Source organism: Vigna unguiculata, chromosome 10 (genome assembly GCF_004118075.2).
Source record: "Vigna unguiculata cultivar IT97K-499-35 chromosome 10, ASM411807v1, whole genome shotgun sequence".
NCBI lineage: Eukaryota > Viridiplantae > Streptophyta > Magnoliopsida > Fabales > Fabaceae > Vigna > Vigna unguiculata.
This window is the reverse complement of record NC_040288.1, coordinates 38172906-38198172: the sequence shown is the minus strand read 5'-3', so window position 1 is coordinate 38198172 and position 25267 is coordinate 38172906. Positions and strand designations below refer to the sequence as shown.

General features: G+C 35.1%; 1 protein-coding gene across 2 annotated transcripts; it reads right to left on the bottom strand.

The window, feature by feature from the left end:
* Positions 1-3438: 3438 nt before the first annotated feature.
* Positions 3439-9615, bottom strand: LOC114166979. Of its 2 annotated transcripts, none has more exons than XM_028051867.1 (8): positions 9487-9615; positions 8764-9076; positions 6912-7109; positions 6278-6550; positions 5868-5970; positions 5611-5729; positions 4925-5101; positions 3439-4584 (listed from the first exon to the last, which is right to left on the bottom strand). In XM_028051867.1, the coding sequence occupies exons 2-8, from the start codon at positions 9061-9063 to the stop codon at positions 3787-3789; spliced, it is 1968 nt and encodes a 655-aa protein (XP_027907668.1). In that variant the 5' UTR covers positions 9064-9076; positions 9487-9615; the 3' UTR covers positions 3439-3786. The 2 variants fall into 2 exon arrangements, with proteins under 2 accessions (XP_027907668.1, XP_027907669.1); XM_028051868.1 differs by having other exon boundaries at positions 8768-9076.
* Positions 9616-25267: the final 15652 nt, after the last annotated feature.

Below are 25267 nucleotides of genomic sequence, written 5' to 3'. Positions count from 1 at the left end.
TGTTTTCTATCCTGACCCGATTTGTTTTGTGGGCCACAGGACCAATAAAAATTTCAATGCAATCAAAGAAAACCATCTACACAACAAAACACCATAATCACTTATTTAGACAAAACATCTATAAATCTTATGTGTGAAACTAAACATTAATGGGTGGTCCGATAGCGGGTGAAACTATATGCTCAAGAAACAAAAGTTTTGCTAGGATAGACTTCTTAAACAATGATTCAACCCCCCATAAAATCAACTTGTAAAATAAAATTTACACCTACTTATATACCTTATATATATATTATGAAATCATCTTATTTCTAGTTGACATGAGACTTCCAACAATGTCATGTATTTTTTTTTTTTCTGAATCTTTTCTTAATCTAGTATAAAACATGTTAAGTAAAAGAATATTTTTGTATTAAAGTATAATGACGGAGCTTTATCGACTCTGAACTAAAAAAATATGTACAACTTATTTTAACATCTCAAGATATTTTGTGAAAATCCATCCCTTGTAGTATACATTTGTTGGCTTAAGAGAGAAGTATAAGAAGAAAAGAGAATGGAGTCTAAAATTATTTTAATGATAATATCTATATAAATTATTTGATGTAATTAATAATTGCTAAATGGGACATATGTAGTGGATTATTTTTGTATTGATTGTGATGAAGAAGAAATGAATCACATGCAAGATGTTAACAATTGTGACAGTACGAGTGAAAGCTACTCTTTTCTTCATGTCTGTCACAAACTAATCTCCATTGGACGAAACCATATAAGAACAATTTCTTGATTTCGTTTTTTTTTTTTTTATTTTCTCTTTCCAAAATTTGAAAGCATTAAATAGACGGTACCATTATTACTTAATGCTCTACATCTATATTAATATATCGTACGTACTTATTTTTCTTTTCTTTTAAATACATGATAACTTCGCATTAATTACGAAATAGTTTAGTATGTGTACACACCAAAAACTACGTAGTTGAGACATTGTTTTCTAAATGTAAAATCAGTTTAAGAATCCGATGTTAACATGTTCTACTTCCTATGAATTTCTGCAAATCTATGTAAAAAAAATACTTAAATAAACTCATTTTCATTCTAAGTGTCAAATTAAACTTATTTATTATTTAATTTAAAAATTAGAGGGGTTAAATTCTCAATACGAGACAACTTCTACTTGTTTTAGAATTCAGTTCACCAAAAACTGAATTTGACACTGGAGTGAATACGTTAAAAAATTATATTTTTAGGGAGTGGAATCCTTAAAAATTCAATTTTTGAAGAACCAAATTTTGACGTAATTCTTTCAATTTTTTTTAAATGGAGAAAAAAGAGGAAAATAAATTGTGGTGGTATTATTTATTAACGTTAAAAATTTGATTATCCCGAAATAAAAAATCTCATGAACAATAAAGGGGTATAATTTGATAATTAAAATAAGGATGGGATTATTGGAGTGATTTTTTTTATATGAGTATATATTTCGAGAAGAATTTGGAATTGATATCCACAAAATTTTTTCCATGGTTTTAATGACAACTCTAAATCAATATTTTCACCATTGCACTTCTACTTCGTTTTTACTTTTTCATCATTGATTATAATTTTTTTCAGCATGCTTTTTTATGATCTCTCTCAATCATGATTAATTACTTGTTAAAAGTTAATCATGCTTTCTTAATCTTCATGTCAAAACTTGGATACAGAAAATTTTGTCGCAATTTGGCTCAAAGTGCACCTTTTCTCAGTGTGTTTAATCAAACGAATTCAATTTAGTTAGAAAATTCTTTAAAGTTTTGACGTGCGAACGTGACACGTTTAATTAATGCCACAAACTTTGCTTTGATTTGATAACCACACCTTTGTAGCTCTAATTTGTGCCATTCGAAAGCATGAACATGGTTCATTCAGATATGAATGGTTTTAGATATTTGGACTTCAAATAAATTATATTGGAAAATGATTGTTTATATTCTGAAGATTTTAGTCATTTCATTACTTTTGAAAACGAATACTTTATATCAAAATTATAGTTAAAAATGTCAAATATTCAGGATTTATTTTATATTTAATTTGGTTTCAATTATTGAAATTTATGATGAATATGATTCCTATCACTCAAATTTAGATATTAAATCATTTGGATTTTCTAAATTTGAAAAAAAAAACTATTCTCTAAATATTTAATTTAAAAGGTTAAAGTGATTTTTTTTAAAATAGTTTGTTAAATTTATTTTCTTTTTTGCAAATTTCCGTATTTCAATTTGAGAATTTAAAACAATTTTTATCAAATTTAGAAAATACAAATAGATTTATCTCTATTTCAGGAATGAAAAAAATAATTGAAGTTCAATTATATAACAAAACTTAGAAATTTATGATTTTGATTAAGTGTATCAATATCTAGTAAATATTTGACGTTTATTACTTATATACTGTAAAAGTGTATTTGTTTCAACACATAAGAATGCTTTTTTGATGGATGGTATTATTAGAAGTACTATGATAAAAAATATCTTTTTGGAAATAAAAAAACCGTATAGTTTACATTTAGTATTTCTAGGGATTTTTTTTTTCTTAAAAGGACTTAAAAAACTACAAACAGTTATAGAGAAAATGTGATAGTAGTATGAGTATCATGTTGAGGATATGTTAAATTTGGTATGATTTCTTTTAATAAAGATATATTTTGATAAGTATAAAATCTTGAGAAAATATAAAAAATAGTTACTGAATCAAAATTTCCAATTATATATATATATATATATATATATATATATATATATATATATATATATATATAATTTTATTTATTTTCTATTTGTGTCAAATTTAACGATTTGACATTTTTTTAGTTTTCTCCAAAGGAAAAGCTTCTACAACTACATATTTATTTGCAGTTTTTGAATAAATGACTGGTACAATTTTCCTTATTTATTGTTTAAATAAATGACTGGTGCAATTTCAGAAGAACTAAATCAATAGTTCCGTAGTTTCTGACATGAAATTGCAACTAATTTATGAGGTCCACTCGGTCAAATATTGCAAAGTGTGAACTGCATCTGCAGCCATTACGAAGCTCATTATAGCATTACTTTGTTGAGTTGCATGCATCATTTTGTCGTTTTACCAAGCAATGAATTGGGTTGCCTAAACGCCCATTCCAGTTTCAATGTACAAAAGTGAATGTGCTTTGTTAGGGGTCAGGTTTTGAGAATCTTTGGCAAGTAATATGTCGAAATCTTTCAAGACACTTTGTTGGAAATAAACTTTCAAGACTGAATGACATGCACTTGTTCACTCACCTGGTCCAACTCCCACTTTTGTTACTCACTCCAACCATTCCCACCAAACTGATAATGATTATGGGGAAACCAGCATGTTTAACAATTCAAAATAATTGAATGTATGATACAGAGTACACCAAACATTCAATTCATAAAGACACTTCTTCATTCAAATTACCACGAATTATTTTAACCTTCATTGGACAGTGCCACGTTATTATATTTACATATAACTTGGATCTGGGGAAGCATTTACAATTATTTTTCCCCGGCCAGCATCAAAGTTAAGGTATCCAGTGATGAGTTGGTTCCAGTTGATCATCAGAGTGAGAATCAGTATATTAGGCTGTTGTAATCACCTTCGTTTGGGTTCCTTATTGCAGCATAGCACAAAAACTGCAGCTCCTATGAGACTCGTTCCGAAATCAATGGGACAAAAAACACCCAATGACACGCAATATGGTACAAACATAAATCTGACTGTAACTGTCTTTAACTATAATAACACCACATCTTGTGTATCATGGCCCTCAGTATCTTCCTGCTCAAGTTCTTTTATTAGTTTTTCAATCTGCCTTCTATAAACTGGCATGAAGTGATCACTGATCATTCTCTGGGAGAGTCTAAGTTTACTATACAGAGACCTGGAAGTTAGAAAAATCCCAATCTTAGTCTCATCTAGCTCGCTACTGTCTGAACTTGCATAGGTTGGGCTATCATCATTTTCATTATCCGAGTCAGAATGGAGTGTAACAATGTGCATTATCTTTCCTGGAGGGAAAAATCTGTAGACTTCTTTCGTTTCTGGTACTGAACTCTGGGCTTCCTCTACTTCGTGGGTTGCTTCCTCTTCCCTTATCTCTTTTACAACATCAGTCTCCTCAACTTCAGGACCGTCGTACAGCTCATTCTCCAGTTGATGCCACAACTCCACTTCACTCATCTGATCATCATATCTGTCATGGTCCATCAGGTTCTGACGGTCACCATGATCAACGTCCACATCAGTATCAGAACTACTTTCATTGGCACATTCTATCTCAGAAGACCACTCTTCTATAGATGAAGATACAGGAAGGTTCATGTTCTTTGCATTAATCGCCTTCTTGGGAGAACGAAGAAGTGATTCGGAACAGTCAATGTTGGTAGAGGAAGATGTAGGAGAACTTTCTCCGTCTCTAGAGTTTGAATAAGCACTCAAGGCTCTGCGACGGGGTCCCATGCATGACCAAGAGGACAAACTAAGGTTTGGACGTGCCCATGCTGCCATACTCTTGGCTCTCTTCATCACAACCTGTAGTTTTTCAAATGTTAGAAATGGAATAGAAGCAGTAGCACTAGCGCTTCTTGCATGATCAGATTGAACACGTCAACCCGCAACCATAGATTGAAGAGAACTAACAAGTAGAAACTCGTCCTGGTTAGGCTTACGATTCAAAGCATAAAAATTGTGTGTACTCTTTTGACAACAGGATTGCAAGACCAATAAATCTTATTCAACACAAGAAAGACAACCAAATAAAAAGATCGTTTCGTTTTAATTTTCCAACAATGTATAGTTTATCCCACCCTGCTTTCAGAGACAATACATAGTTGCATGATAAACGAAAATTGAAAACAGAAGGTAAAAGTACCTGGGTACCATTAGAAACTGGCTGCAAAATGGCTCCAGCCCCAGCAACTTTTGCTCTAGCAGTGGCAATCGATGGGAGGCGAGAACCCAATGCTGAAGCAGAACGATAGACAGTACTTAGTATTCTTGTTTGTTCAATTTGATTTCTCAAGTCATTTATCCATGCTGATGCTGTCACCTGAAAATGGGAAAATTAATTTTAATACCCAAATGATGTAGAATGGAAAAATGAAATTTATGAACTGCAAACATTCATCATGCAATATTGTAGCAAGTCCATCGAATTATCGAAGTTCCATTAAGGCAACCAAACCAAATCAGGAGGATTATCAATTTCAGTGAAGGAATTAAATTTCATGCGGAGTAACAGGACAGCCAATGCAAAACCTTTTAGAATCTGTATAACTTCTTGTGGGACTGGGAATATTTATAACACTGCTTTCTATAATATCCCACAATTTTTTTGATACGCAGTTTTGAGAGAACATAAAATAGTTCATAACCATAATGAGAGTTAAACCCACCAAATGACGTCCTACACTTTCCCAGGGCCATGCATGTCTTATCAACACCTGAACTACAAGTCCTAATTACTTAAATTATATGATCACCCACAGATATGATCAAATATTGGTCAATAAATCAGGACAACAACATTTTCCAACACAAGTTGTTAATGATCACAACCTCAGAACGCAAGTCATCTACAGAAGCAGCTGAGAATGTAGGCACCAAATCAGCTCCATTTATAATAGAAGTGATAAAACTATCACCCGACTCTGCCAACTCCCATGTCATACAAGCAGCTGCAAGGGTAACAAGATGTCAGGTTCAAGAGACTTGCTGTGTAAACCAATATTAGTTCCAAAGTGCTCTAGGATACTACCCTTTCGCTTTGCAAATAAATTGAAGAATCATATTTACACAGAACGTGATACACTGACCTGGAGCAAATGTAACACATGTAGCGACAGACAGTTCCTTTATCTCCCTCAACACATAAGTTAGAATTGCTGCAGTACCTCCACCCAAAGAGTGCCCAACAATCTACATAATAAGAATTTTAAAACTTATAAAGTAAACAATAGAAACATCTACTAACTATTTAAAGCTACCTGAATGATTTCATGATCTAATCAAAACTTTTGTTGTAAATTCAAGATTAGTGAAGATAAGGAAGAAAAACCATGATGTGATGAGTACAATCTGCTAGCCATGCATGTTTGATCACACTACTAACTAAATAATATATTGAAAATTTAAATGATATTATGGTCTAATAGGGAAGCATGTTAGAAGGATTATTTAGTCAAATAGCAGGGAATGTTACAAAAAAAAAAATTAATATCTTTACCTTGACTTTATAATCAGGGTAGTGGCCAAGTGCTTCAAGGAGACAAGGAGTTGCAAGCTTTGAAATCCATCGAGCAGCAGCAACCATTCCACAGTGGGCATAACCTAAAACCAAATCTCTAACGCCCCCCTGGTGAACTACAGTGTGATGGAATGGTACCACACTACCCGTAACAGCTGTTAGAGTATCTTTGATACTATGTGTGCCACGAATCAACAGCAAAAGGCATCTCATGTCATGATCAACAATTATTGTAAAAGCTGGTTTTAAAATCTGCATGACAAATGAACAGCAGGTTTAAACTTACGTTGTCTTTACCAAATGAATACAGATCACTGAAATGGTAGCAAGTATTACTTATTCATCAGATTCAATTGTGCCAAGCCCCTCACCCCATCAAAAAAAAAAAAATTCAAAAAATGTTCCAAAATGAAACAAAAAGAAAAAAAAAAATCTATTATCAAATTTTTATCCCATTCCACATTTGACTAGCCTAAAACAACAACCTCTGTTGATGCAGCCTGCCATCCTTTCTCAAAAGAAAATGTATAAAATAACTATCAACAGCATAGTCAACACAGGGTACAGATACTGAACTGCTATAAAGTTTTCTGAAAATTCAAACAAGACTTACTCCTGCTTTGGCTTCCCGAAGGAGAACATTTTCTTCAGTGTAGCCAGTCTCGTCTAAAAACAAGGGAAAGGGCTTCTTTGAAAAATGCCAGCACAGGGTCAACAACTTCAAGAGATACTTAAGTTCAGCAGTAATCTCAGGTCCTTTCAGCTGTACACTATCCTTACCACAAAATTCACTGTCAACTTGATAGTTCCCCTGCAAGATATAATTAAGAAACTAAATCAAAGGATCAAACTTAAATAAAATAAAATAAAAAAGAAGGAAGCACCAAAACCAGAAACTACATTTTTCATGTTAAATACAGATAATGTTCTGAGTATCAACAGTCTAGTATCTAGGGGTCCACTTGGATTAGACAGTAAAACAATTGACTTTACAAATGATTTTTCCCAGATATTATACTGTATAGCAACTTTTGAATCATAGTTGTTGGGATACATTCAGAAAACTACAGGATCCAACCAGTCAATTTATTTTTGAGGTTTGGTGACCTTGTTTGAAAAACTAGTAGGTCTTAGTTCTTACTCAAAATCGATTTTCTTGGCCACAAAATCTACTCCTTCCTGGGTACATCCACAGAATTCATTCCTAATATGAATCAATTCAGAACATCTTAGCCGAACAACAGAGATACTGTAAGCATTTATTTTATACCAACCAGATTGATTTTAAAGGGCCAAAAACTAAAAATAAACATCACATTTATGTCCAAATTTAAGGATTGGAATACAAAAATGCGTGATTATTACACACAAACTACAGCTTAACATGAAGAAATTAAAGTGGCCCAAACCATTATTACACAGAAACTTTTCTTCTACTTATGTAGAGCTGAGATGAAGAAATTCAGTAGTTCAGGACTTCTGTTTGGAAATCATATTATCATGTCTTCCAAGGATTGTCTATAAAGTAGAAGAGGTCACGTGAACGGTCTTCTGAGGATTCATTTTGCAGAAAATAGTCTGACCACTAAGCTACCTTAGCCATATTACTCGCGTAGTAAGTGTAAACAGAAATTATATGAAAATGATAAAACCCAAGAATGATCTAATTTGTCAACTTCTGTTTGGAAATCATTATCATGTCTTCCAAGGATTGTCATATAAAGTAGAAGAGGTCACGTGAACGGTCTCCTGAGGATTCATTTTGCAGAAAATAGTCTGACCACTAAGCTACCTTAGCCATATTACTCGCATAGTAAGTATAAACAGAAGTTATATGAAAATGATAAAACCCAAGAATGATCTAATTTGTCAACTTAAAAGGGGCAATGATTCACAAGAAACAGGAGTTCAAATATTGCAAGCATGATACCAATCCCCTGCTGTGACGTTGAGAAGGTTCAAAATGTAAAATAAAACAAAACTTATAAAGTGTAAGGAACACTTCAGAGATAATATAAATTATAACAGCTATCCAAATGTAGGATTACTTCCTTAGAGACCATAATTTTTTGTATTGAGATGGGAGGCATTAACTATCCAATCATCAATAATGTTATTTATACATGAAAAAGTTCAACTAACTCACGTAACTTTCTTGACCACTGCCATTTTCTTTCCCTTTATCTCTCTTCACCTTTCATTCATCAATTTCAGTGATGTGCAATCCATTAAGTGAAATGTGTCTGTCGCATGTTATGTGCATGTTGCGACTACCATTTCTGATCAATTATAGTTTCACCTAAACAATATGCACCTGGCATTCATACTATATAATACATTCCCCTTACTACTTAAATGCATCCAATGTTACATATAGATAAAGAAAACGCCACAATTTTCTTGTTTTTTCAGCTGCTTCAAATCAGGACACCAACAAAGAATCAAAATGTACGCATTGCCATTACCTGCCTCTTGAGCAGAAAGCTGATACCAAACGCCAAATCCCCAATTGGCCATTTCCCAAGCGTCTCCGAATACGTGAACCTGAGAGTCTCAGACAACGTTGAAATTGTCTCTAACCAGGTTCCAGGGGCTTGGATTAACGGATGAGAAATACGAGCACTGCCTAATGGCGTATCAGTCGTTTCACTTCCATTTTCTTCAGCATCTTCATCTATTGCATCCTGAGTCTGCAATTTCCGGTTCAATGTGTAATACAGAAGGGCAGCTGCACCTGCTGCAGTAGCCATGGTTGCAGTTGCCATGATTTTACTATCCCTATAACAACACAAAGCCCAAAGGGAGAAAAAAATCATTACAACCGGATTCACAACAACAGAAAACTGTGATAAAATTTCCCGATATAAGGTAACTTCAAATCCTTTATTTTCTATTCTATGTGATCAAAAGTTATTTTACAGGATCATCGTCAACCATGCAACGAAAATTAGATAAAATAACAAAGTAAAATTAAATTCGACAATTTAAGCTGGAAATTGAAATAACGATTCGTTCGATTGATAAAAACAAAATAAGAAAATCATGATCAAATGAATTAGCTAAAGAAAACAAAAATCGGAGCAACCTGAAAAACATGAAGACACACCGAAACCCAAAACCCTAAAACTCCCAAATCAAGAAAAAAAATGATAAAAATAGAGAAAAGTCCACTACAGGAATGAACGAACCTGAATAACGTGATTTTGGAAGAATTTGAAGGGGGAAATAGTTTGGTTACGAAGGAACCATAGATTGTACCGAATCCTCTTAGTTCTTACGATGTGTGTTTTTATTCTGTTAGGTAATAATAACAATAATTAATAACTTAATAACAATAATGATATAATGTTTTAATAATAATATAAGGATCGTAATAATAAAATAATAATACAAGCGCAGTTTTCTTTGAACCTGGACGAAGCAACCAGAAAGTAAGAATAGTTTTAATTTTAATTTATTGTATATTTTTTCTAACTATGTGTTTAACGGACACGTGGCGCGTAAGGATGGAGTGAAAACAGACCACGTCAATGTAGTGTCAGATGATAAGTTACAACCTGAATCAGAACCATTGTTATTACTAATTAGTATCTAATTAGTAGCTAATTATAATAATTAGTGCCAATTACGATATTATTAGGACCTGTTCTATCATCACGAATTAGTTGTTAAAACTGTTCTGTTCGAAATATTGTTTCAAATTTCAAACTCTTGTTTCAGCCAAATTTTGTATACTCTGTTCCTCTTCGTGTCCGTTTTATTTTGTATAAATTAGAATATTGAAGAATAAATTTCAAAATTTATATCAAACGAATACTTTTTTTTATTATTATTGTAACCTCAAGTTTATTATCATTATAGTTCACGTTTGGAGTTTATTATAAGTGCATTTTAGAGGGTTAAAAAAAGTGCATATTTAAATTATTTTTAATCTCAAGTTTTAAGTAATAAAAGACTATTAAATGTATTACAACAAAATATTTTGAATATAATGATTTATTTTAAGAATATTATTTTTAAAAACTTCATATCCAAATATTGATTTTGTAATAATGAAAAAGTTATTTAAAAGAAATAACTTCTCATTTCCCATGGAAACAAAAAATAATGTAATACTGGATAGAATCTTCTTAACTGGGAGCTTATTTCCGTAATCTGACATTACTTGGTAATTAAAGTTAATAAACGTTTAAATACATTTTACTTTTTTAATCATTTAAGGTATCTTTGAAGAATAAAATTAACCTTCAAAATGAATAATGTTTAAAATAGATAATTAATCTTATCATACTTATCTCGTTTGTTGTCTTTCTTATTTTGAACTTTATAAATATGTAAATTTATTTTTTTACATAAAATTTTGTTAAGTTTATTTAAATGAGTAACTTTATATATTTTTTAAATTAGAAGACTAAATTGGTTCAAAGTTTAAAAGATAGACTAATTTTTTATGAAATTCATCAAAAAATTAAAAATAAAAAATATATTTAATCTCTATGAACATTAAAAAAAAATTCAATTAAAGTATACTACTTATTATAGAAAATTTAACTTTTTAAAATAATTTAAGTTAAATTTAAGATGTTATGAATGTTTTTTACTACCACTTTTATTTTGACTTAAAGAAATCTATAATTTAGTCATTTATTTTAATAAATTTGAATAAACACGTAATTAAGTAATTTGGTCAAACCTATCTCTAAATATTAAATATGGGCTTCAATAATCGTTATCTTTCTCTAAAAATAAAATACTTGTAATAATTTTTTCTTTACGATACAATACTTGTAATAACAACTACAGATGAGTTTTTATTTTTATTTTAGGAGAACGTTAGGACATCGGTTAAAATATAAATAATGATTATTAATTTTATTATTTTATAATAAAAATTGGAACAGTTTATTATATTAATTGAAATAATATAATTTTAAATGACATATTTTATAAAAATATATTTATTTTTTGAAATTTTTAAATAACATTCTTCTAATACAAAATAAGTATTTTAAATGTTTTAAGATTTTTACTAAAACATAAAAAAAAATCTCTCTAATGCTTGAAAATGTAAATTAAAGTCCAGTATTTCACTTAAAAATTTAAATAATTACAATTTTTATATTATTAATTTTATGTATTTATAATTAATAATTTCAAATATTAAAATATTGTATATTTCTTAATTCATGGAACTTTGTTAAATCAAAAGAAATGTTACAAAAAATTATGGAAAATTCAGAAAGAATCTCAAATTCATATTTTAATTATTTTTCTAAACCTTTTATCATTTAACTCTATTTGTTGTTAGTTTTTATGTTAATTTAAATTTTTGATTTTTAATTATATTTAAATTTTTAACATTAAAATAGAATATTTTATTATTAAATTATTTTTAAATTTTTTATTAGTAAACATTAAATAAAATTAAATAACACTTAAGTATATTTTTATGACAAATAAAATAAAATAATGAATATTATTCTTAATCAATGTTTTATTCATTAAGAAGATCCTTATTTTTATTTTTTTAATTAATAAATATTACTGGAATTGGTTATTATTATTGTTATTACATATTCAATTACTTATTACTTCAGTAAATCTGGTCAATTAATTAATTGACACAAATTCGTTCCGGTTTAACTATTATAATATCCAATTGGAAAAAAATCACTGTCCTAAATATTTAAAGAGAAAAAAAAAGCTTTTTTATTTTCATAATACCGTAATAAGGTCGACGCTGATATTCGTGATACTACTTTTGGGTGAAGCAATCATTTAAGAGACTCTAACGGTAAACATAAACTAACTTCATAAATGTTTAAAAATTTAATTAATTTATTAATATATTAATTTTTTCGTAAAATGTTATTCTATAAAACAACTATATAATATAACAATTTAATCAAATCTCAAATATTAACTAAATTGATTACATTTTAAAAATTATTAAATAAAAAAGTAATTACAATTTATTTATGTTTAAGAGAAGGAATGAGTATTTCAATAGATTATTTCCCATATTCATTTTTAAGGATATTGTTTCCTTAAATATTTACATCATTTGTATTTTTTTCTCTATTTAATTTTCAGTTAGTTAATTTGCATGTATACATAAGAAATTTTATGAATATTCCCGTTAAGAAAAGTCCCTTTAAGAATTATTCCCTCTTGCCCTCGCTCATAACGTTCTTTCTCGGGTACGTATTCTCCCTCTTCTCTTCAAATTCAATTTCTATTCGATCCTTTTTTTATTTCACAATATTTATACTTGTAAAAGAATCTTGCTTTCTTTTTCTTCTTTTGGTGTTTGTTTCGGATATGAACGTTGTGTGGGTGATATTGGTGAAAGATTGGATTTTGGTCTCTTCTTCTAAAAAATCAATCGGAATTAGGAGGGACCCATTAATTGATCGTGCAGAAAGACTGTGTTTTTTGGTTCATTATTGATCGGAGGTTATTGGGTTGCAATCGTTTTATGGAAACATGGATTGTACAGTGTTGCTGGCAATGTCCTATGGCGCTTTCAGTAATTAGCATAGTCTTTCTGTTTTCGTTATGAAAGATTATGTGTTCAATTTGATATTTGGAGTCTGATGGTTTGGTCTCGCAATTGTGGCGAGCGTGTAATGGTGCTGCTGTTTGATGTTTGGAAATGCCTAATTGATCGAATCCATGGATTTGGAAAATGATTGAATGAAAAAGTGTATCGTGTACACTTTTATATATAAGTCCCTTTGCGTAGAGCCTGTGTGTGCCCCGTTGAAGGATGTACATTGAGACAGGGAGTTTTTTTTCCCAATTGTCTCAATGCATGACACCAAAGAAGCGAGACTTGGAATACAAGTTATTTTCATATTTTTTCAACACTCAATTCACTATAACAGTTGCTAATTGGATATGTAAGACTACTTTTGATGGCTTGCCTTTCTGTTTTGCTCTCTTCTAATGGGCATGGATTGAATCTTTAAATATCCATTCATATCTGAACCAAATCATCCATATCTCTTTAATTGGATAAAATTTGTTTGGATTTTTTTAATTGGTTTTAGAATCAGTTTGGCTTTAAATTTGGTTTTATATTGCAAAAATTGGTTTGAAACTGAAAGCTGATTTGATGAAATCAAGCTGAAGATGGCCTAGACGAAGCCAAAGTAGTGATACTTTAACTGAAGTAAGTTAAAGATGTCCTAGCTGAAGTTTACTGAAAGATGATTTTATCGAGATTATCTGAAAGATATCTTGATCGATACTACTAACTGAGACATGATTGACGGAAAGATGCTTGGGTTGAAGTCATCCAAATATTCTTCAGCTAGGGTTAAACTAAAACTTCTTCAGTTGAGCCAACAATATTGTGATTAAGGTTGTGGCAACAATGCCCTGACTTTGGTGTCAAACGATTTCCAGGTTGTGATCATGGTCAAGCTGATGATGAATAAACCATACAGCTGAGGTTGAGCCGGAGATGAGCAATTGGTCGAGGATGGATGAACCAGTGATATCTCAACCGAGGCTGAGTTGATGATGAACCAATCAAGGATGATTGAGGTGCTAATGCTTTGACCTAGACCAACTAAAACATATCCGATCAAAATCAGGTAAAAAGTTGAGACCACCCAACTGAAATGTTTTAGGATGGCCATTGGTTTTTGGAATTTTCAAAATCCCAAACAACTATCTAATTAATTGAATTGGATTTGATTTCCAAAAGAATGGATTTGGATATGAAACCAATACAATAAAATGAACTTAAAGTGATTTGGATATGCATAAATATGGATTGATTTTAATTGTTTGAATTTTTTGGACACCCCTGCTACTACACTTCCATTGTGGGTGAGATAGGGAGCTCTCCTAATATCGGCTTGGCTTTTACAAGTGAGATAACATTGGGTAGAATTAGTTTATTTTGTGAAGTTTTTATTTTCTTTTTTTATTTGTGGTTTGGCAATCATTGGTGCACATCATTGGAAACTTGCCTCTTACCCTGAGCTTATATGTAAAGAGTAGACAATGAGATTGTTGTTCTTCTTCTTGAAAGGAAAGTGAATTATTTCAGTTGCGAATACTTTTGTTACATTTGGTCTTCTTCCACATAGATTCCTGTAGTATAATTTGGCAGCTAAATGAAGATGTCAGCTAACTCTATCTTGGTACATTATAGAATAATTAAAAGAATTGTTAGGAATCCAAGTGTGAGTCTAAGTCCCACATTGGTTAGAAATGAGAAAGTAGAGTACTATATAAGGATAAAGACCCACAAACCCATTGCCTTAAGGTTTTGGGTTGAGAGTGGTGTCAATTTCTTATGTGGTTGGGCTTAGGTCTCATTGGTGTTTATTCTCCCCAGTGAAACCCCCTCCTCTATAGACTTAACAAGTGGTATCCAAAGCTCTAGGTTACGCTAGGGACCTACTCTGGAGAAACGCAATGAATTCGTACAAATTCGATATTGATAAATTCAATGGATCGAATGATTTCACTTTGTGGAAATTGAAGATGAAGGCGGTTCTGGTGCATCAGGAGTGTGTTGCAGCCAACACTAGAGGGTGCAGATCAATTACCTGTGACTATGACAGATGATGCGAAGAACTTGATGTTGGAAAAAGCACACAGTTTGATTCTCTTGAGAGATCATCTTGATAACTTTAATCGAGTTATCTTGGATCTACAGAGTATTGGAGTTAAAATTGATGACGAGGATCAAGCTATTATTTGTTATGTTCTCTGCCGAAATCATATGAAAATTTTATTGATACTATGTTGTATGGTAGGGATAGTATTATTGTCAACAACGTGAAAGATAGTTTGCAATCTAAAGAACTGAAGAGAAGAGTCTCTAGTTCCAATAGGGATGATGCAGACTTGATAGTTAGCAGAGGCAGAAGCATGGAAAGAGGAAACAATAGCAAGGGTCATACGCGCAGTAATTCACTTTCAAAGTCAAAGAAAGTGAGATGTTACAAGTGCAAAGAGGTGGGGCACATAAGGAAGAATTGTCCACAACTGAAGAAAGAAAGAAATAATAATGCCAGAGCAATTGTTGCTTGTTCTAGTGCAGTTGTCTCTGGTGAGAGCTCAGATGAAGGAAATGGCGGAGATGTTTTGACGGTCAGTACTATTGGTTCTGCTGATACATGGGTCATGGATACCGGTGCTTCTTATCACATGACTTTTAACAAGGAGTTGTTCAATTCATTTAAAGAATGGAATGGCAGTGTAAAGTTGGGTGATAATGAGGAGCTTGGTTTGAAAGGAAGTGGCGTTGTGCAGATAAAAATGTATGATGGCATTGTTAGAACGTTTGACGCTTGGTATGTTCTTGGCTTGCAAAAGAACTTGATCTTTGTTGGTACCTTAGACAAACAAGGGTACAATTTTTCAGGAAAAGATGGACAAATTACCGTTTCCAAAGGTGCTATGGTTGTTTGAAAGGAAAGCTACAACATGAAATTTATGTTATTGTTCCAATCTCAAGATCTGAAAAATCTAAGCAAGAACAAATTTTCTTTATCTCTTTAATTTCCTCTTCCCTTTTTCACTTACCGCTATATTATCCTTTTTTTCTCTTATATAGGCCTTGCCCCCGTTTGATAAGCATGAAGACGTGCCTATTTACTTGCCAGTATCTGGCCTGATATATAGCCTTTATTTTAGGGATATCTTAACTTTCCCCTTTTATCAAGCTATAACCGTTTATAACAGACACCCCATACTTGTACTTTTCGACAAGTTTTTAGGGATGTTTTAAGGGGCCTCAAGTCGCAAAATAATAGTGGTCCAGGCCTTTTAACTAAAATCGGTCAAATCGGAACTCGATCGCTTATCCGAGTTGCTAAAGTATAACTCGAATGCTGAGATGGTAAGCCAGGGATAGTACACAGTCCTCCAACCCTTCATTACTTTATCGTGATTAAGGGTTGCCTTTCCTACCCTGGCGAAACCAGATTTTGTAGATTAAACAGCCACGTGTCGATCATCTGTGGCAAGGGGTTAAAAATGTGCCTGACATAAATGATGGTTATTCTTACCTACTATCCCTGGCTTACCATCTCGGCATCCGAGTTATACTTTAGCAGCTCAGATAAGCGATCGGGTTCCGATTTGACCGATTTCAGTTAAAAGGCCTGGACCACTATTATTTTGCGACTTGAGGCCCATTAAAACATCCCTAAAAACTTGTCGAAGTGCAAGTATGAGGTGTCTGTTGTAAACGGTTATAACTTGATAAAAGGGGGAAGTTAAAATATCCCTAAAATAAAGGCTATATATCAAGCCAGATACTGGCAAGTAAATAGGCACGTCTTCATGCTTATCAAACGGGGGCAAGGCCTATATAAGAGAAAAAAAGGATAATATAGCGGTAAGTGAAAAAGGGAAGAGGAAATTAGAGAGATAAAGAAAATTTGTTCTTGCTCAGATTTTTCAGATCTTGAAACTGGAACAATTATGCTTAGCCATTCCTTTTAGGGAACGGTGTTTGTATCCCATTCCTTAGAGCAACATGTTGATAATAAAGAATTATTGCATCGTAGATTGGGTCATATGAGTGAACGTGGTTTTGCTGTGTTAAGTAAACAAGGATTGTTGGGTGGAGCAATGACAGGGAAATTGAAGTTTTGTGAATCTTGTGTTATGGGTAAAAAAACGCAGGTTGAAATTTTGTCATGGTAAGCACACTTCAACTGAAAAATTACAATATGTTCATTCTGATTTATGGGGTCCTTCCCTTGCCTTGTCTCATGGAAGATGCAGGTATTTTGTGACCTTTATCGATGACTACTCTAGAAAGGTTTTAGTGTAATTTTTGAAGACCAAGGATGAAGTGTTTGTACGGTTCAAGGAGTGGAAGACTATGGTTGAGAAACAAAATGGGAAACAAGTCAAGACTCTAAGAACATATAATAGACTGGAGTTCTGCAATACAGTGTGTGATGATTATTGCAAAGAAGCAGGTATAGTCAGGCACCTTACAGTACGACATACACAACATCAGAATGGTGTTGCTGAACGGATGAATCAAACACTACTTCAGTGTGCTCGGTGCATGCGTTTAAATGTTGGTCTCTCTTGGGATGAAGTAGTTAATATTGTTGTCTATTTGGTGAACAGGTTTTCATCTACTATTATTGATTTAAAGACTCCTCAAGAGGTATGGTCTGGTAAACCTTCTAATTATTTTGGTTTACGTATATTTGGTTGTCCTGCTTATGCTCATGTGAATGATGGTAAATTAGAGCCTAGGGAAATGAAATGTATATTTCTTGGGTATCCTACGAGTGTCAAAGGATATAGACTATGGTGTACTGAAAATAATAGAAATAAAAAGTTTATTATTAGCAGAGATGTTACTTTTAATGAGTCTGCTATGTTTGGCCAAAAAGAGGAGGTTGGAAATATTGTAGGGAATAAGGGAATTCATCAAAACGTGGAGCTTGAGGTTGAAGATTCAAATAAAGAAAATTTGGATCTGATAGATCAATCTAGTAATGTCCAAGAAGAACCTCAAAGTATAGCAACAAGGAGAACACAAAGAGAAATCAGGAAACCTGCAAGGTATGCAGATGTTACATGTGTTTTTGATACTAACTTGTTAAGAATCCAAGTGTGAGTCTAAGTCCTACATTGACCAGAATTGAGAAAAATAGAGCACTATATAAGAATAAAGACTCATAAACCTATTGCCTTAAGGTTTTGGGTTGAGAGTGGTGTCAGTATCTTATGTGGTTAGGCTCAGATCTCATTGGTGTTGTTCTCCCCAGTGAAACTCCCTCTGTAAAACCTAACAAGTGGTATCAGAGCCGATGGTTAAAACCGGCTCAGACGAGTGCAGTATGGTCATAGTATCGAAAGTCTTCCTGACAAAGGTTCCAGGTAAGGGTTCCAGGTAAAGCGTGTCCCGTTAAGAATAACGGTGGTACATAAAAGGGCAGAAAAGGAGTACTCGTGGTTGGACAGCTTCCGCTGGAGGGGGAGTGTACCAATATGGTTGAAGGGACTCACCCTTGAGGGGGAGATTGTTAAGAATCCAAGTGTAAGTCTAAGTCCCACATTGACCAGAATTGAGAAAAATAGAGCACTATATAAGAATAAAGACCCATAAACCTATTGCCTTAAGGTTTTGGGTTGAGAGTGGTGTCAGTGTCTTATGTGGTTAGGCTCAGATCTCATTGGTGTTGTATCTCCCCAGTGATACCCCCTTCTTAAAAATCTAACAAGTGGTATCAGAGCCGATGGTTAAAACCGGTTCAGACGAGTGCAGTATGATCCTAGTATCGAAAGTCTTCCTGACAAAGGTCCCAGGTAAGGGTTTCAGGTAAAGTGTGTCCTGTTAAGAATAACGGCGGTACAGAAAAGGGCAGAAAAGGAGTACTCGTGGTTGGGCAGCTTCCGCTGGAGGGGGAGTGTACCAATGTGGTTAAAGGGACTCACCCTTGAGGGGGAAATTGTTAAGAATCCAAGTGTGAGTCTAAGTCCCACATTGACCAGAATTGAGAAAAATAGAGCACTATATAAGAATAAAGACCCATAAACCTACCTATTGCCTTAAGGTTTTGGATTGAGAGTGGTGTCAGTATCTTATGTGGTTAGGCTCAGATCTCATTGGTGTTGTTCTCCCCAGTGAAACTCCCTCTGTAAAACCTAACAAGTGGTATCAGAGCCGATGGTTAAAACCGGCTCAGACGAGTGCAGTATGGTCCTAGTATCGAAAGTCTTCCTGACAAAGGTTCCAGGTAAGGGTTCCAGGTAAAGCGTGTCCCGTTAAGAATAACGGTGGTACATAAAAGGGCAGAAAAGGAGTACTCGTGGTTGGGCAGCTTCCGCTGGAGGGGGAGTGTACCAATATGGTTGAAGGGACTCACCCTTGAGGGGGAGATTGTTAAGAATCCAAGTGTAAGTCTAAGTCCCACATTGACCAGAATTGAGAAAAATAGAGCACTATATAAGAATAAAGACCCATAAACCTATTGCCTTAAGGTTTTGGGTTGAGAGTGGTGTCAGTGTCTTATGTGGTTAGGCTCAGATCTCATTGGTGTTGTATCTCCCCAGTGATACCCCCTTCTTAAAAATCTAACAAGTGGTATCAGAGCCGATGGTTAAAACCGGTTCAGACGAGTGCAGTATGATCCTAGTATCGAAAGTCTTCCTGACAAAGGTCCCAGGTAAGGGTTCCAGGTAAAGTGTGTCCTGTTAAGAATAACGGCGGTACAGAAAAGGGCAGAAAAGGAGTACTCGTGGTTGGGCAGCTTCCGCTGGAGGGGGAGTGTACCAATGTGGTTAAAGGGACTCACCCTTGAGGGGGAAATTGTTAAGAATCCAAGTGTGAGTCTAAGTCCCACATTGACCAGAATTGAGAAAAATAGAGCACTATATAAGAATAAAGACCCATAAACCTACCTATTGCCTTAAGGTTTTGGATTGAGAGTGGTGTCAGTATCTTATGTGGTTAGGCTCAGATCTCATTGGTGTTGTTCTCCCCAGTGAAACTCCCTCTGTAAAACCTAACATAACTATGTTTTGTATGCCTTGGCAGTTGGTGAAAATCTCTATTATGATGAGCCTAAATCCTATAAGAATGCAATCCAGAGTAAAGAAGCGTCAGAATGGTTAATTGCCATGAATGAGGAGATGCAATCACTTAAGAAAAATCAGACCTAGGAGTTAGTAACATTACCTAAAGGTGTAAAGCCAGTAGGATGCAAATGGGTGTTCAAGAAGAAAAAAGGGATTCTTGATGTTGAACCATCTAGATTCAAGGCAAGACTTATGGCAAAAGGTTTTTCACAAAAAAAGGGAATTGACTACCATGAAGTATTTTCACCAGTGGTAAAACATAAGACTATTTGAGTTTTGTTGGTCATGGTGAGCGCTTTGGATATGGAGTTAGAGCAACTTGATGTGAAAACTGCATTCTTGCATGGGAATTTAGAGGAGCAAATTTATATGTCACAGCCATATGGATTCCTTGAGGTTGGAAAAGAGAACCATGTGTGTTTGCTGAAAAATCCTTGTATGATTTAAGCTAAAAGTTCTCGTTTAAGCTAAAAGTTCTCGCTTAAGCTAAACTGGTCCCGCTTAAGCTAAACTGGTCCCGCTTAAGCTAAACTGGTCTCGCTTAAGTGTTAAGACTTTGGCAAGTGTACCAAGTCGCGCAAGTAGTAACCGGTAAGACCGGGATATCGTTTCCCAAGAGACTCGTGTATACTAATTAATTGCGTAATTAGTGACTAATTTAAACTAATGAATAAATCCATATTTTGAGTTTTAATGTATGAAATTAAACTTTGCATAAATAATTAAAATTGAACTTTGGAAGTTAAAGGCACTTAGTGAATGAAAAAAATTAGAAATGATATGACTTGATATTGTCGGGGTTAGAATTCACCAACTATGCTCTCATGCAACTACAATTTAACATCCTCTTCATTAATATGCTAATGCCAACCCACAATATTACTCAAACCCTGATTCCTTAATAGATTGAGCCTAAATTTTCTTATTAAAAGTCAATTCCTTGAACTCTTAATAAGCAAATTTGCTTTATGCACAAAGGTTTAAGACAACCAATGGGTCAAGCCCCATTCCTAGGTACAAGCTCCATTGAGTTTTCTTATTCCAAATCTAGGTTTCAAAAGATATTTTCACACCCAATGAACCAAAAATCATGCAAGAGATGGCTAAATCAATGCAAGCTTTAAGTGAAGAAATAAGAAGACTAGCAATTAATGAAAGAGTCATATATATAATCAAAACATTTGCATTAACACAAGATTTTCGTGGCTACATCTAACCCCAACAAAAATGGGTTTAGCTCTCCATTGCCATGGAGAGCTCAAGCTTAAAAATGGAAGAGATGGAAGAGAAAGAGATACAAAGAAGAAGATGGAACTGTTCCCACAAGCCCTAACACTCCTCCAAGCTCTCCAAATGTGTTCTTCGTGCCTCCAAAATGCCAAAGATTCTTTTCCCCTCGCGAAAACAGAAGAAAAAGAGCCAACTTGCCACATCAGCGAAAATGGGCGTTTGGCGGAAGGGTCTCACCGCCAGGCGCTAGCCATCAAACAGTGGGCAAATTCCTCATCTACCGCCCGGCGGTGGCCAGGTGCCGCCAGGCGGTGACCAGCAGTGGCGCCTGGCTGGCGCTTGTCTGGCGCCTGGCGCTGGCGGCCTATTGCGCCTGGCGTTGTCTTTGTGTCGCCGGGCGCTTCCTGTTGATATTTTTGCTCTTATCCTTGCTATTCCGGGTCACTCATTTATTTGGACTTTTGGAGCAAAGCTTCCAATCTACAAAAAGGACACAAAAAATGGGGATTAATGGTATATTTAGATCAATGTAACCCACAATGTATTTATTTACAAAAGTAAGGTAAAATTGAGGATTAAGTAAGTTAAAAGCTTTGGAAGAGATGATTTTGCTAATGAAATATAGCTTAAATAATGGTAAAAATTAACATTATCATTAAGCTAAACTAATCTCGCTTAAGCTAAACTGATCTCGCTTAAGCTAAACTGATCTTGCTTAAGCTAAAAATTCTTGCTTAAGCGAGATTGCAAACAGGTTTTTGCGAGTTCTCGCTAAAGCGAGACTTTCTCGCCTGAGCGAGATAACTCATCACTCAAAACAGAAGCTCGTTGCCTGAGCGAGAGTTTGAGAAAAAACCAGGGCGAGCTTATGCTATTCTTACCTAGGCGAGACATGCTCGCTTGGGCGAAAATACTAGCTCTCGCCACTGTTCACGCATGCAACAACCAGACATTCGTAACAAAACAACGTTTTAACACCTTCCAGGCAACCACAACAACAAACAAGCCATATAAACATGAAACAAAATCAAAACAAGCAGAATATTGTAAAAACATGCAAACCCTAGCTTCTCTTACTTGGAAAAAGAGGACTGTAACGTAAGAGAGCTCTAACAAAGGCTCACCACAACATAACATTAGCTTAATAAGATGGAGGGATGACATTATGTTAGCTTTGAGAAGAGTCTTGATCAAACCCTAGCGGAGCTCTCTGTTAGAGAAAAAAAAGAGTAAGGAAAGGGTTGTCTTGTGGAAAAGGAAGCAGAATGAAAAGTGAGTGGCTTGTCAGGTTTTACAGAGGGGGTTTCACTGGGGAGAACAACACCAATGAGATCTGAGCCTAACCACATAAGACACTGACACCACTCTCAACCCAAAACCTTAAGGCAATAGGTTTATGGGTCTTGATTCTTATATAGTGCTCTACTTTCTCAATTTTGGTCAATGTGGGACTTAGACTCACACTTGGATTCCTAACAATCTCCCTTTCAAGGGTGAGTCCCTCAACCACATTGGTACACTCCCCCTCCAGCGGAAGCTGCCCAACCACGAGTACTCCTTTTTCTGCCCTTTTTTGTACCGCCGTTATTCTTAACGGGTCACGCTTTACCTGACCAACACTGTCAGGAAGACTTTCGATACTAGGACCATACTGCACTCGTCTGAGCCGGTATTAACCATCGGCTCTGATACCACTTGTCAAGTTTTACAGAGGGGGTTTCACTGGGGAGAACAACACCAATGAGATCTAAGCCTAACCACATAAGACACTGACACCACTCTCAACCCAAAACCTTAAGGCAATGGGTTTATGGGTCTTGATTCTTATATAGTGCTCTACTTTCTCAATTTTGGTCAATGTGGGACTTAGACTCACACTTGGATTCCTAACATGGTTGTGAGGGGGTCTTGGTGGTCCCAAATGGGTTGATCTTGGACCCTCGAAAAGGCTAGGCCCAAACCTTTTTTAGGACCGAGTTTAAATAAAAAGGGGTCTCACAACATCTCTCCAACAATAAAAATTTTGACCACGAAAATTGGGATTTACCAGAAAACATATGTAGATATAACTTCCTTACATCCTCCTCTAGTTTCCATGTAGAGTCACCTGTCCTCCGGTCCCAGATGAATTTGACAAGACTGATGGGTTTTCCCTTACGTTCCTCGATTCGGTGATCCTCTAAACCAACTGGTTGTACCTCCACTGTTAGATCCTCCCTAACTTGCACATTCTCGACCTCCAACACGTGAGAGGGGTCAAACACATACTTTTGCAACTGGGATACGCGAAAAATTGGATGAAGATTAGCCAACTATGGAGGTAAAACAATCTCGTAAGCCACAACCCCTATCCTTCTCAAGATCTGATACGAACCCAAGAACTTAGGAGCAAGCTTCCTTAAGCGGATAGTCTATTCCCACACCAGTGGTTCAGGTCACCCTCAAGAACACATGATCCCTAGCTGCGAACTCCAAGGGCCTCCTTCTTCGATCTACATATGCCTTATTCCTACTTTGAGATGCCTGCATCCTATTTCTCACCAATTTCACCATCTACGTGGTCTATTTCAACAATTCTGGCCCAACTAAAATTGACTCGCCATCCTTATACCAACACAAGGGAGTCTGACATCTCCTTCCATACAAGGCTTCATAAGGTGTCATCTCAATACTCGTCTGGTAGTTGTTGTTATAGGTGAACTCCACTAGCGGTAACACCTCATCCCAGCTACCGAGATGATCCAAGATGCATGTTCTCAACAAATCCTCCAAGGACTGTCACTCGCTTTGACTGCCCATCTGTTTGAGGATGATAGGCAGAACTCATCATCAACCTGCTCCCCAAAGCATCCTGTAGTGTCTACTACAACCTAGAGGTGAAACGCGGGTCTCGATCAGACACTATGCTATTGGGCACTCCATGCAGCCTCACAATCTCCTTGATGTATAGCTGAGCCAACTTGGCCATAAACATCCTCAAATTCACTGCCAAAAAGTGAGCAGTCTTGGTTAACCGATCTACCACAAACCATATAGCATCATGACCTCTCAAGGTTCGTGACAAATGGATAACAAAATCCATAGTTATGTTATCCTATTTCCACATCGGTATATCCAACGATTGGAGCGTCCCACTGGGTCTTTGATGCTCCACCTTCGTCTTTTGACAAGTCAAACAGGTAGATACAAACTGTGCAACATCCTTCTTCATACCTTGCCACAAGAAGGTTTCCTTGAGGTCTTGGTACATCTTAGTCATGCTAGGATGCAAACTAAGACGACTTTTGTGCCCTTCCTCAAGAATCAACCTTCTTACTTCATCATCATTCGACACACATATTCTGCCTCTGAATCTTAGCACACAAATTCTGCCTCTGAACCTCAGCACACTATCACTACGTAAGGTAAACTCCTTTGCTTCGTCTGATCCAAGCAACCTTTTTACCTTTTGCAAACTAACATCCATCAAATGTTTTTCTTTGATCAGGCTCCGAAAGTAGCTAGATGTAGTCAGGGTACTACATCTAATAAATTATGGCTCCAACTCCACTTGCAACTTCATATCCCTGAACTTTTCAATCAACTCCAACTCCTTAATCATGAGGTGAGCCACATGCCCTGTCTTCCTACTCAAAGCGTCAACTATTACATTTGCTTTCTCCGGGTGGTATAGAAGCTCGAAGTCATAGTCCTTCAAAAACTCTATCAATATCCTCTACCTCATGTTCAACTCCTTCTGATCAAAAAGATACTTGAGGCTTTTGTGATCACTGAACACATAAAACTGTGCACCATACAAGTAGTGTCTCCAGATTTTCAAAGCAAACACCACTGTTGCCAACTCTATATCATGGGTGGGATAGTTCTTCTCATGAATTTTTAGTTGCATTAAAGCATGTGTTACTACCTTCCTTTCTTGCATCAACACACAACTCAATCCCTGGTGAAAAGCATCACAGTAACCCTCAAAGGACTTACTAACATCGGGGATGACCAAAACTGGGGCACTAGTCAACCTTTGCTTAAGCTCTCGAACGCTTTCTTCACACCTGTCAATCCAAGCTGGTAAGCTAGGTTAGAGGCGCCATTATCTTGGAGAATTCCTCTATGAATCTCCTATAGTAGCCAGCCAAACCCACGAAGCTTTTGACCTCCGTCACT

What these genes read in the sequence shown, in the direction of transcription:
- LOC114166979 (XM_028051867.1), bottom strand. Translation starts at nt 9,063, where the DNA reads ATGGCAACTGCAACCATGGCTACTGCAGCAGGTGCAGCTGCCCTTCTG. An exon ending in ACCCTGATTATAAAGTCAAG is followed by an intron (nt 5,971 to 6,277) that starts GTAAAGATATTA and finishes CTTATTATGTAG; the next exon opens with ATTGTTGGGCACTCTTTGGG. An exon ending in CAGTTTCTAATGGTACCCAG is followed by an intron (nt 4,585 to 4,924) that starts GTACTTTTACCT and finishes GAAAAACTACAG; the next exon opens with GTTGTGATGAAGAGAGCCAA.